The 14,443-nt window shown below is 44.9% G+C and overlaps 1 protein-coding gene across 1 annotated transcript in view; it reads right to left on the bottom strand.

Annotated features, from left to right (window-relative positions):
- The window catches only part of col11a1b (collagen, type XI, alpha 1b), an 86,183-nt gene that overhangs the window by 58,244 nt on the left and 13,496 nt on the right, over nt 1–14,443 (bottom strand). Inside the window, exons 4-7 of the mRNA XM_048989358.1 lie at nt 13,703–13,865; nt 3,718–3,843; nt 1,120–1,221; nt 343–438 (exon numbers count right to left, since the gene is read on the bottom strand). Of these exons, the coding sequence (XP_048845315.1) occupies nt 343–438; nt 1,120–1,221; nt 3,718–3,843; nt 13,703–13,865 (487 nt within the window). The remainder of the gene's footprint in view (nt 1–342; nt 439–1,119; nt 1,222–3,717; nt 3,844–13,702; nt 13,866–14,443) is intronic.

Raw genomic sequence — 14,443 nt, 5'->3', positions numbered from 1 at the left:
ACTCTCCTAACCTTACCCATCATTCACAAAACAGCCTGAAGCTGAGACTCTCAAGAAAATTTACCTTTGAAATTGTAGTCAGCTAAAAATTTGTACAGAATCATCAGAGTTTGAAAAGTGTGTAGAAAAAAAACATGAATTTAGCATTATTTTAGTTTGATGCTATATACTGTTAGCATACGCTGTTGGGCACTACCGTCCAAATGACAGTGAGACACAGAACAATTGTTACGAATCGTCTGTCTCTGTCATTTCATACCACACGCTTCCTCATTTGAGCCAGTCGTCCTAGTTGCCCCCGTAGAAAAACATGGAACTTAAAGGAAAAACTGGAATATTTACCTTGTCTGGCTGCACTGTTTCAGGAGCTGTGGTTGAATAATCCTCTACAATCCCGAATTCACTCTCTATATAGTCATCCCCATCGACATTGTTTGGCTAAATTTAAATTGAAATTGAAAGGAAAAAGGGAAAGAGTATTAAAAGTCAAAAAGGATGGACACACAAGGCACTTACTGTAAACCGCTGGCACCTAGAATGATCTACACTGATGTCCGGGGCAAGGCAGGGGGGGGCAGGGGGGCGGGGGGGGGGTTAGCCGCAGTTGAGGTTATCATCAGAGATTTTCCTGCCCCTTTCACTGGAAAGATCTCGATGCTACATTCTGGTCTATCGTTACCCCTAGACTGAATGTCGGCCTTGAAGGTGCAGTTGCTTGGTAACCGGGCATCACTTTCTTCTTCTTAGGTGTAAATTTTCTAGCGGCTGATTTTTTTGCGGCCACCATCTTGGGTGTGGCCTTAGGGTTTGCCGACTTTCTTGTTCTCCGCAGCTTGCTGACGGATTTACTTTTCCTTTTCTAGAACAAGTGCAGTGGAGGAATGAAAGGGAGACAGCATGAGTGGGTGGGTGCTTTGAAGGCAAAAAGGAGGTGGAGGAGGGGGCAGGAGGCGGCCAAGGCTGCACCCGGCCGGGAAGGCAGGAAGGAGGCGGGGCTATGGACGACATGAGGCCTGACTGCAAGGATGTGGGGCGAAACACAGATTCCAAGATGGCCGACAGGTGAGATGCCACGCGACAAATCGGACCAGCATCTGTTATTGATTTTTTTTTCTTTACCTCAGGTCCAGGATACTCTTCTTCTGTTGGGGTGGGCACGGTTTCAGCTAAATCTTCATAGGGATCATAGAATTCAACGTATTCCGTGTCATCAGTAGTGTACTAAATCATGAAGGCAAAACAAGCCAGGCAGAAAAACGTTAGCATGGGAACAGAGGCAGAGGAGGAGTAAATATGTCCACCAGAAAGACAGACATATCATCTATACACACGATTCCATTTTCAATGCAATCGGCAAGTATTTTACACAACAAAGCATCGAGCCTCTCATTTCATTAGATCAAGTCGGTCCTCGGACCCCACTGCCCTGCTTGTTTTCCTGCTATCCCTGCCCCACACACCAGTCCCAGCTGTCTTTCAGCTTCTGACTGACTGAACACACCTGATCCAGGTAATCAGCAGTGTGTAGGGCAGGGATAATAGCTGGAAAACAAGCAGGGCAGTGGGTCCCGAGGACTGAGTTTGAGAACCACTGCATTAGATTGTAATTTTATAATGTTTCAGTTATGTTTAACTTATTGTCATGTGACAAAAAACAGGACAATTATAATATGCTTGTCAGAAGATATTTACCTAACTTTTCTAGAAGAACTATATTACTTCTTAAATCAAGGACAAGGGCTCCACGATGCTTTTAAAATATCTTAAATGTTCATTATGTATTTTTCATTAATAATACATGATGACATGTTTGTTGAAATATATATACAGTCGATCATATTTCAACCAGCAATATGCGTTAATATAATCAAGGAAGTCCTTACGGAGTGGTTCGTGAATTTGTGTTTTGTGTATTTCAATTTGCCCCCCCCCCCCAAAACTATATACAGTTTCACATGATGTATGAGAAGTTTGAGTTTGTCCTACAGGCATCAGACACACTCTGCAGCAGCTGTGTACTCAAATCTCGATACGGGGCACACAGAAATTAAAGTGGCAATCAAGGCAGACGTTAAGGCATTAAACAAGCCCTTTAACCAATCCCAGATGACTGTCATCTAATCTGCCTTTGTGGGTCCAAACCCTCCTGGTACCATATGCATAGATCTTTAAATTCATATATACATATACAGGAAACAAGGGCCCGTTTCCAACGGAATTAATATGTCCGTGACGTGCATTTAAATGTTATTTTGTTCTGTGAGTCCCAGCAGCAGAAGTTTATTTGACAATAAATGCCAGGAACTTGTTTCATTAAACATGCAAATAAAAAAAACTTACATCCGCTATGCATCAAGAGCAATAAAGAATGATGGAACCGATACAGAAATGGACTGAGACATAGAGGGGCACGTATTCGCGCAGGCAGACGAGAAATAGCCAGGGTCCATTTCTTTCCCCTCATTCTTTTTTTCTTAAAAAGCATCAGCAGTCAAAACAAATGGAAGGCAGATTAAGTTAGCAGAAGACACTAGCTATCTATCAAAGACAAAGATATATGAGTCTCGATAGAACAGCTGAGCTCAAAAAGAAAAAAGAAAAACTCTAGGTCTGATGGACTGGCTGTCCTCCGCTGGGTCGCTTGCAGTGAGCAGCGTGGAAGCAGAATCCAGTGGAGAATCTCCGTTTATGTAACGTTCTTGCCAAGGCTTGTCGCCACCAGAGGAATGATGGATGGAATATCTGATGTAAACGGACTGCTCACTACCGATCACGCGCCTAGTTCGTACCTCTGCATGTCATGTGGCCCACTGCCGGGTGACATCGTGTTTCGCTAACTCTGTTAACGGGAAAAAAATGCAAAATTTTCACGTAGCTTTCTGAAACCTGGCAGCGAGTCTGGACGAAACTCGATGGAAGCACGGCTGCTTTACCTGTGTCCCCAAGGCATAACCGTAGTCTGCGCAATTTTCTACTTTGTCCCCGAATTATACCACGTAGCCGTTTATGCTACTAATGCATTTAGCGACGCAACATCTCAGCGTTCTGCCGTTCCGTCTGGAACGCCGGGGTCTCTAATGCAAGCCGTTCCAGAGGGCCACGGAGTCTACGTTTTCATTTTGCCCTTGAGTTGAAGGGGAAAATCTGTAGAAGCGATTAGGAGAATAAATCATGGGGCGGCTCCAAAGAGAACTCAGACTTCACCAAAGAACATTTTTTCCAGCGTGAGGTCATTAGCTATTTAGTGAAATACTATAGGAAAATGGCAGCTTGCTTAATGCTGGGATTCCAAAGCCCCAGACTCAGCCTGATCTACTGTATTTAGATTACGAAACAGACTACTGAGTGAGACCCCTCTGAAAAACAGCCACTCGACTTGCCGACGGCCATAGAGGAAAGACTGAAAGACACCTCTGAAGTTTCACAGAAGCAACAAATACTTGATCGCTAATTGGTCCGTTTGTCCGGTCATGTGATTGCTGTGTGAGAGCTGATAGGATTCCAGTTCAAATGAGTTTTTTCTCAAACATGGTTGTATCCATTCCCGCAGAAGTCAGACGAGGTATGTAGGCAACATTTATGATGCTGGTGCTTTATACTGTGAAATATTTGGAGCATGTTTGACCCCGAGGTGACCTGGGCCCATAGGATGGGCTTCAAAAGGAGCCATATTCCCTTCACCCCCCCCCCCGGGAAGTACAGACGGCACACACTGACCTCTTCCTCGGGTTGCTGAGCCTGGGGGGTGTCGCGATGAGGGGTTTCACAGTCTGGGCTGTAATGTTCACAGTAGTCGTTAGCGGCGCGGGAATCGGCCACGATCAGCAGCTGTTGGATGTCACCCTGGGAAACAGCGAATCGGGTGGCATTTACACAGTGACATCATCAGGAATCACTTTCCAGGGCTGAATCAACATGATTCATGAGAAATGTGTACAGTGCGAGTTTTAAGTTTCGACCTCAACACCGCAAAACAGTACCGGACGAATCTTTAATTAACCCGGCCACTTTTCCGCAAAAAAAATAATCTTTGTTTAATTATAAGTTCCCTGAAGTCAAACACTCATTACTGTGTCAGATTGATGGTCTCACTCACTGAAGTTAAAACCAGGCGTCCGCAGTCAAGAGCTCTATGTATTTATTACATCATTTGATAAACATTTGGCTAACCCTTTTAAATAAGTAATTAAATAATAACCCTGTGCCCACAGACATATCAAGAGTAGCCATATTCAACAACAAAAAAAGATGCGTATGATTAACTGGCTACAGAAGTCACCAAATGGTTGATATTGATATGTCTAAAACTGAAATATGTGCTTTATACTATCCAAAAAAGTGACTGAATCACTAGGAAAGAACTGCATTGCTATTAAAATGCTGCCTGTAGTATTAGTGCAAACTAAGACCAGCTTAGAACCTCACCGGAGTTCATGAGTCGTGTCTACAGAGAGCAGCAGGAGGGCTGCGGCGTGGTTTCAGTTTGTCTCTGAATTTAAGCAATTGCAAACGGAGTTGATACTCGAGGGTTATTTAGCAAAATTGCATGTCAGCCAGATTTAGGCGTAAACATATCGATACGCAATGAATGAATAAGACAAGGATCATTATTATCCAAACAACACGCTCATAACGAATAAAAATGATCTGAATGGAAAATAGCCATGCTTTATTCGTCCCCAAGGGGATGCTGGGTAATTCTCTGCATCTGCCATCATACTCGCCACTGGCTTCCAGTACCCCTCGGGCAGCTGGAGTTAAAGGTCTTACTCAAGGGCCAAAGAGCAAATGATTATTCTCCCACTCTAGAACCTTCTGCACACGAACACAGACCCTTAACCTGCTGACCTGTGAGCTACACACCACTAACTAGCATGAACCCTCAATGATGCCAGTACTAGTTGAAGCCAATATGGCGTCCAAGGCAAGCATCACCGCAGGGGACCCCCCCCCCCCCCCAACCAAGACAAACTGAAACTGACTGGCTGAGTTGGCGCCCCCTCGGACGATGGCGCCCTAGGCGGCTGCCTATACACACACATGTGTTTTGACGTCGTATAAGACAGCACATTATTACTAGCTGCTCATAAAACGTGCCTCCTGGTTTTTGCCTGGTGAAAGGGGGGGGGTGACCAGTCGGCTTTGTGGGCACAGTAAGCAGGCGACGTCTCCTTGAATTTATTTCAAATTATATAAAAGAGTGCTTCGAGTAATGTCCATTAAATCTCTCCATAGCTCACGTTTCACTGCACGGGGCTGCTTGAATGGTAATGGGAGGGTTGGGCAAATGATCTGAGCCATAAGAACATTTGAAGAAGAAATTAGAGGCACTCATTGTGTTTTCAAGGGCCTGTCGGATGGATTTACCCGGAGGAGCGATTGTCCTGGATCTTTTTCCGCCGCTACAGGGAAGGGTAACGAACTAAAGCACAATCGCAGGGTTACCTTAAGGGACCCAAAGTTACTCCAGGGATGGGTCAACGTGATGTGGCAACAAACAGCTTGATGGCAGAGGCCCCAAAACAACAATATTTCAGGAGAGACAACAACTATATGTGGTACGGTTCAGATGGATGGGGATTCGGCCCGTCAAAAATGCAGAGGAAGAATGTCTCACTGTTACGTGAAATCTAATTTGTGAGCATCAACATCTCCACATCAGACAATGAGGAACAGACGACTACACACGAAACCAAACTTAATCTGTTTCCTACAGAGCAAGGAAGGGCAGGCTTTGTTTTTACTTATTTCGGGAATGCAAAAAGGAAGCAATTCCTTGACTGATTAACTCAATGTATCCCAATAAATACTTAAACAGAAACCCTTTCTTATATTAAGGTCGGAATGTCAACAGGGAAACTCTCGCACGCAACAGTTCCTGTGGAGATTAATTATTCTAAGAGGTCTCCTCTACACGTACGAAGATGATTAATGAAACTTCTCTGCTCCCAATCGCAAAGAACTGCTAAGAATTTCTTTGATGTTTGGCAGGAAACACAAGAGGGATACATCATACTTCAGACGACCTGAAATGCGGTAGCCTTATCTTGGTCTACTGGGAATTCTGGAGCATTTGTCTAAATAAACAAGAAAACAAATAAATAAAGAAACAAATACATCCGTTTTCCATTTCCATTTGTCCCATGCTGGTCACAGAGAGTAACCCAGGATGGGAAGCCAACCCATCATAGGGCAGGGCATACACACACACACACACACACACACAGATACACACACACACAGATACACACACAAACACACACTTACACACACAAACACACACACAAACACACACTTACACACACAAACACACACAGATACACATACAAACACACACTTACACACACAAACACACACAAATACACACAGACACACACAAACACACACAGATACACACACAAACAAGCACAGATACACACATAAACACACACAGATACACACACAAACACACACTTACACACACAAACATACACTTACAGACACAAACACACACAGGTTTGTAATTATATCTCTGAGGAGACTCTCCATTCATTTCTATGGGGGAAACGCTAATCCCAGGATGGTCCCCACAACGTCCAAAACAAAGTAATATAAACCTAATCCACACACACACACATACATTTTGGTAACTCCAATTAACCTCAGCATGTCTTTGGACTGTGGGGGGACACTGGAGGACCCGGAGGAAACCCCACGACGACATGGGGAGTAAAGCAATAAGAACTGATTAATTGATTGAATGACCGATTAGCATTTGAATTACAAAAAGCTTAAATAGATGAGTGAGTCATAAAACGCAGCAAACAGTCCTAATCGCTCTCTATGCAGATACGTTTTAAAAGATCGACACTTAGTTCTCACTTTACATTAGTAACTGGGCACTTCCGAGGGATCATCCCCAAAATAGAAGAAATCTGACATTAACCTGATGAGCCCCATCTGCTCTCAGGTAAATACCAGAAGCCAGGGAGGACAGAAAGCCTACTGGACAGTAGCTCACCAGGACCGGAGCTGGCGACCCCTGCTGTACAATGAAGCTGATGACCTGACACAATCCATCCACGCCATTTCCCAAGACAGTCCATAAATGGCACTGTTACTGCATCTTCAATATGAGATCATTCTCAGGAATGCTTATTTTAACCCAGCAGAAAGTCAGGACGTTTCAGCATTTCAGTAAGTTTGAACAACTTCTCTTCTGCTATTGCTGCGCTGTTTCATCACCCATATCGTAAAAAGTTTACCCCATGAATACAGTTACTGCTCGATAGTTTAAAACCACATTATAATGACATGGTTTATTTAACGCAGGCTCAAAACACCGCCTGACAATGTTTACAGCTATTAATGAGAAATTTTTGAATATTTGATTAGTCCAGACAGCGATCACAAACTGCGAAGGGGGGGGGGGGGGGGGGGGGCACAGAAAATTGCCAGAACAAACGCAAAACCTGCAGCATTAATGGGCATTACCTCACTTGACACCCGTCCATCTCCAGCCGTTCTTTAAGCTTTCGAGTGTTAGGATAATTATTTTGCACACATATAACCACAGATCTACGGGAACGCTGGGGAGAATTAATGAAAATAAAAAGAAAGCAGCGGGCCATTAATAATATTCTGCTGCATTATGAAATTTTACAACTATTTTCCAGATCGGCTGCTGCCAAGAGCTACAGTTCGAGGTGGCAGCATGGGCACCGCTGTTGGGCTTCTGGGAAGGGGAGGGCACCTTACGGGCCTCCGAAATACCCCTCCCGTACAGGCCTGAAAAGCGGCCCTGCAGGGCAGGAATGCCCAGGGCAACCTCAGCCAGGGGCAGATTGATGCATAGGCTTGCTTAGGCTATAGCCCAGGGCAATGAGTCCCAAATGCTTCTGCCGGGGGGGGCCAGATTCCACTAGTAACACAAAGCCAAGATTTCGGATGTGTTTCGGACTGACCCCTGACCCAGGACCCTATCAAACAACTGGGCACCACCCTCGACAAAAACGGAGCAGTTAAACTTAAACCCCTCCCCTGCTTGGCAAGATTTTTCACCAACACCCCAAGCGCTGATGACGTCACACTGTTTTATTCTGTTTCATTTCTCTTTTGGCTCAAAAAATAGCTCCGGTAGCCCACCTGGGAGAAGAATAGCCCCCCGGATAGACCCTTCAAATGGGCAACACCTGAATGCTCATGCTGATGTCAGCCTAGGGCCGCCCAGAGACGTTAATCCATCCCCCACACCTCCACTCCGGTCATATGTACTGTCCGAGGGAGAACCCTGAAATGGTTTCTGGACTGCTGAAGCTTCAGGTGAAAAGCCTCTGAGGACACCAGCTCCAGGCCAGGCAGCCAGAAGCACGTTTACATAACAGGGAGCGAGAAATTACGTGTGGACCACTAAATTAGTCACTACCTGTTTAGGCTAAGCCTCTATGCCTGTAATCACAAGGTGGATGGTTTAAACCCAGCCTCAGTACGTCTGCAGGTCCTTGAGCGAGGCCCTTAACCCCCAGTTCCCTGGGCGCCGCTACGGGTGGCTGCCCTTTGTGGGCAACTTACTCCACAAAGAGCTAGTTGAGGGAGGCGTATAAAAAGACAATTTCCCCACGGAGATTAATAAAGTATTGATTATTATTATTATTATTATTATTATTATTATTATTAATTGCGATGGATTGTCTCTGATGTGGGTAGGTAAGGTTATCCAGGGGTCGGCCGTGGAAGAGGACATGACATCAGAATTCAGGTCAAAGCGCCACCTGGAAGAAGGACGATTTAGAAGCGGCAAGGTGTTAGATTTTAGCACGCAAAAATAAAAAAATTGAATCGCTTTCTTTCGTGAAGATAAACACATGTGATCACGCGACAGGACTGAACGGAGGAAAAAAGTGACCAGCAAGCCGGGATTCAGGGGATCAGCTCTGCTAGTGCAGCCGGAAGACGTCAGGCCGTCGGCACGCCCCGCTAGTCTGGGGGCGGTGAATCTGACACGCGCTTTTAACCTGCGTGGAGCGGCGAAGTGAGCCGGCCAGCAGCAGACACCGAGAAGCAGGGGCTTCATGTGATGCTGATTTTCCAAATGCCGCGGCTTCCCAGGGCAGAGAAAATAACGGGGGCGAGCTGGGCTGAATATTAATGGCGATTCCAGGCGGCCGGTCACAATGCAACACTTCACTCGTGTTTCTCTTTTTTTTCCAGCTGAACAAATTCCCCACGACTTCAGGAAAACGGTAAAGTCAGCTGAAAATCCGTTCAGGCCCCCGTGGGGCGTAGTGGGGCGCAGTGAAGGAGCAAACAGGCCTGGTATCAGACAGAGGGTTGGAAACGGGGGAGGGGAGAGGAGGTATGCGGGGGTATGGGGGTGACAGGGGGTGTGGAACATCCGAAAGAACGGGATGAAATACAGGGGTTGCGATGAATAGTCCGTCTTACGAGCTGGGATTCACGGGGGTGGGGGCTCTGGGGGGGTGGGGGTAGGCGTTTGAGCATCAAGAGAGTCTTTCATTAATAACCACACCGTACCTCTAAGAGGTACACACACAGCTGCACGACGAGGGGGGGGGGGGGGGGGTTCACCAGATGAGAACCAAAGCCTGTTTTTCCATCAAATCGGGAGAACAGCCACAGACTGTCTGAATCACTCAGAGACACATGGTTCAGCAGCAGTGGCGGCATCTGCCCCGTAACTCCGGAGTTTGGAATCGCTTCGCTTGTCAGAAAGGAATTAGGCAAAGAAAAATACGCCGTTTACTGTCAGATTTACCCAGAGGTTGTATAAACAGACCAGCATCGATCTGGAAATCGACACGACGAGGCAGAAACGTCACCCTGCTCGGTGCCACCGTCTCTCCACCGCAGAAAAAAATATCGACAGACTGATGCCACAACCTTACATGCTTAGCGTTGCATCCCGAATAATCCTAAATCCCACTGCGACCACCGGGCCAAGATTTAGCATGTTCAATCCAATTCCTGGCGGGCACAACACTACTGTTACTCATCGACAGCACGGGGGGGACGGGTGTCAAACTCCCTGGCTTAAATCTCCCTCGCTGACTGGTGGGGGGGGGGGGGGGGGGAGAGACAGCCCTGGGGTTACACATCTTGTGGATTTAATTTAGAAACACTCCACCCTCCAAGTTCTTGCCGAGTTGCGGTATCTTTTAAGCAGCTGTGGGTAGCAGGCCGGAGGCGGGGAAAGAAGTAATCCTATATCCAATCACATTTTCTGCTGATTAATCACCGCCCCGCAAGACACCAGAGGAGGGGAATGACAACATTCCTAAACCAATCACATTCTCTGCTGATTAATCTCCGCCAATAAGACCCCAGAAAAGGGGAATGAAAAGAATTCTAAACCAATCACATTTTCTGCTGATTAATCCCTGCCCATAAGACAGATTTCTCACCTGGCTATATTATTTTCAAAGTCAAAATGTGACATTTATGAGAAACAGGTATTAAGGTATTACCTGGATTGATCATTTTATGCACTGCTGTGCTTAAATTTAAGGATTATGGGAGGCAGAGAGGATTAAAACCAGGCACACTGTTACAGACCATCCCTGCTCATGTCTGGACGACGTAAGATAAATCGGTAAACGGTCTCATATTCTTGTTATCTATTAACCCATATGGCTTTCATACTACTTATCAAGTATAGAGTCGTGCTGCCAGATCTCACAAATCACAGGGCAGGGGGACACCCTGGATGGAATGCTGCCGTTACATGAAATAAAGCAAGAGAATCTTCCAAAAGGAAGGCATCGTGATTCGGAGAGGGAGTTCGGTAGGTGTCACCAGCATTATCCAGGAAAGTGAGCACCCACAATACCGGCCGTGTGGTGACACACTATCAGCCAATGGATGAGCCAGGGCTACATCGTTCACCGGGAATGACGGCATCCAGCGTCTGAGTGACGGTAACCCCTAAATCAGGGGTTAGCAAAGTCCGGATACGAACCAAACCTCAAGTTAATCCAGATCCAGCTGACAGCATACCTTGCGAATCAATATGGCAAACCTAAAATGACCTAGCATGGTTTGAAGCACAAGAAGACAACGCACAACCACCGTCAGAGTAAGGTCAGTCGTGTTCTCCCGAAGTTCTCCTCAAGGGTTACATATATCAAATATGCATGCACGCCCCGCAATCATTTCCATTGAAAACATATTTTCAACATCTGGTTAAAGAAAACAAGCATTTACGGTAACATGTTGTGATATATTAATGCTTTAAAGTTTTTAAGAACCATTTCAAAATGCAATTTAAAGAAAAATGACTACATCAATTGGCTTAAGATTGTCAAGAACCATTACTAAGATCTACTCAACACTTACTAGGTTTTCCCCAAAAAATTGAAATCGTTTCCAATACTGAGATGCACAGCAGATGTTTTCTGGGGAGAAAAATCAATATCTAGCCTGATCCAGCTGAAGGTATCAGACGTGGTCCCTTCAGTCAGCCACAGGTGCTGATCGATCACGTGTGGCGCATGCAAAGGATCTTCTGGGACTCATGTGACCACTTGCCTCTGTCCTGTTCTCCTCAAAAGGGCAAATGGGCTCCTGAGCTCAGGCCCTTGAAATGGTAGAATATGCACATGCCACAGAAATGGAACCTCTGGCCAGATCTGAAAAGCATGACGTGTGAAAACGAGCCATCTTAACCAGTACAAAGCCTCACCCAGTGTTTGCAGCAACCTTCCAAGGCGCCAAAATATTTGTTGAACCGATCACTGGTGCACCATGTGTGGCTGACTGATGCCTCGTTAATTAACTGAGCTGATGGTGAAACTCAGCAACCACGAGGACCGGTCGAGGAGAGTTTTGGGAACTGAAGTACTGTGCTGTTAGCCATCCGAGATAGCAGCACCTTTTTGGAGAAGAACAGAAATTCCTGTTAGTGTTGATTGTGTTACTATTAATTTGCAGATGTTCTAATGTTAAATTGTGTTTTTCTTCTGAGAAAATATGCACTTTCTACCCAGAAAAATTGCTTTTTACATTTTCTTTGCCCCCTACCCAATACTTTAGCACTGTAGTGCACATTTTTATTATGGTTTTTCTAGCAAAATATCCAAATACCATGAACACAATAAAAAAGATGAGGACTGGCCCTGCGCCAGTAATGAATCAGCACAGAACAAGTGCTCATGAGAAAATGGGTAGATGGATGGATGGATGGATGGATGGATGGATGGATGCATTGCTTTTTCTCATTTATTCTGTCATTCTTCATTTCCTTACGGAAACACTTTCATCCAAAGGACGCCCTTTTGCGTTTTTGACAGTCGTCACAAACTAAAACACTGGCATACAAAGAAAGACATCTCGGAAAACGCAGCCCCTCTCCCATACAAAATACAAGACGTTTGCTTACTAATCCTGCGTTAAATCCAGATCCATCTCTTTGTAAATCAGACGTCACATTCCATATTCATCAGCTGCACAAACTGTTACACCAACATCACCACACAGATGGAAACCATTAAAAATCCAGCAATTAACTATTCTGCAAAAATGCATTCCAAGCCTCTAAATTACATGCACGGCTTTATAGCCATTCCCCATCTCACCTCAGGAAAGTCCCCTTCTCTGTGTTTGTGATAAATTTCTAAAAGGCTGCACAGTGGAAATTTCACATTTTGAAGTAGCGGCCAAAGTCTTGCAAAGATCAGCTCTTCCGATTAGTGCACACTTCTCACGGTTTAGCCACGTGGGCTGGGAAAATACCAGTATAGCAAATAAGGAGTCAATGGTGGTGGGGGGGGGGGGGGGATCATACGGAAGAGCCAAGTTAAGAGAAAATTAGAGCAAAACATTTTTAAAGGGGATTAATCACCAAAAAAGATAGACAAGCAAACAGAATACAATGTACTCAGGAAGGGAACATGTTCCATTTGCAAGCCCTCTGGCTTGAACTCCAAACATCATGACGACATTTGGAAGGACACACACTCATCCTATTGACTCAAAGAACCACATTGTCCATTAAATTCATTTATCCATGTTGTTCATTGTACATTTCTAGGTTTATATTATTTGCCGTTTTTTGTTTCTAGCCGAATTTTATTATTAAATTTATTCACAATGCTTTCACTGCTAGAACCGAAACTAATGGCGTCTTTTATAATTTACAGGACAATAAACTTCTGTCCCATATTATTTTATTTGATGTTAAAACTCCAGCACTTAACAAATGAAAAAGCGGCACATATGAGAGCAGAATAGCTCTAAATCTGCTATTTATCTGTCAGCATTTTTCAAACTCCTTCGGATACTTGTTTGCACTCATCTGGCCGCTCAGAGCACATTCAAGCAAAATCTGGTCACCCCAGATATCTTTTTACGGCCTAGCAATCGGACAGCCTCAAAGAAGTACATTTCACTGATGCACAAACATACCCACTGGCAATAAACTAATATGCAGATATTAATAAAACCGGATTCATGTCAATGACTAAGAACTGATTAAAAACTGCCAAAAATGAACGAGGCATAACTTTTGACAAAACCTTGACTACGGAGATGAAATATTAACTACTGTAGCCCAAACTGCAGTGAAATAAATGATTAGTTTTAATAAACAAAGGAGTTAAAAGATATTAGAGTGGTCAGCCTGGCAAAAGTCTATAAAGCAAAATGTTACAAAGGTTGACCAAATCTGGTTGCCATTTTTAGTAAATGAATATGAACTAGAGGGTGGTACCTCGAAGACTTCGTCATCCAGGATCCTGGTGCCGAACACGGTGATGCCGTTGGTGCTAACGACCGGGCGGTCGCTTCTCCCCAGAGGTTTGGTCACCTTCTTCTTACAGTCGACAATGATGGTCACCGTCTTCTTCTGGACGCTTATGGCTACCCGATGCCACCTGTGTGGAGAAAGCAGGTAGAGGAGAAGTGAGAAGAAGAGCTTGCAGTCTGACCTAAACCCTCTTTTGATTGAGGAGTAGAAGTTTGTGGAATTTAAGAGTTTTACATTTTGGAGACTTTTGTTCAAACCTTCACAAACATGAAGAAAGCATTGGGGCCGAGAGGAGGGCCGGTTGGGTCTTCAGCTAACCCCTAGATTTGTACCAACAACCTTCTGGACATGGATTCAGATCCCTAAGATGCTGATATACATTCCATCCCGTTAGAGCTCTAGAGTGAGCGCATCAGACCAACTTTAACGAAAAGTATCTTTTTAATATATTCACGCCTGAATGAAAAAAACGTAATACCTCTATTTCCCCATGTTTCGCTCTTCTAAGACATGTTCCTCTATGATTGCTCTACATCACTGCCCTGCTTGTTTTCCTACTATCCCTGCGCCACACACAAGTCCCAGCTGTCTTTCAGCTTCTGATTACCTGGATCAGGTGAGTTCAGTCAATCCGCAGTGTGTAGGGCAGGGATAGCGGGAACACAAGCAGGGCAGTGGGTCCCGAGGACCAAGTTTGAGAACCAC

The sequence above is a fragment of the Brienomyrus brachyistius genome, chromosome 21, assembly GCF_023856365.1.
Source record: "Brienomyrus brachyistius isolate T26 chromosome 21, BBRACH_0.4, whole genome shotgun sequence".
Taxonomy (NCBI): domain Eukaryota; kingdom Metazoa; phylum Chordata; class Actinopteri; order Osteoglossiformes; family Mormyridae; genus Brienomyrus; species Brienomyrus brachyistius.
Note: the sequence above shows the minus strand (reverse complement) of the source record. Positions and strands in the feature narration are given on the sequence as shown.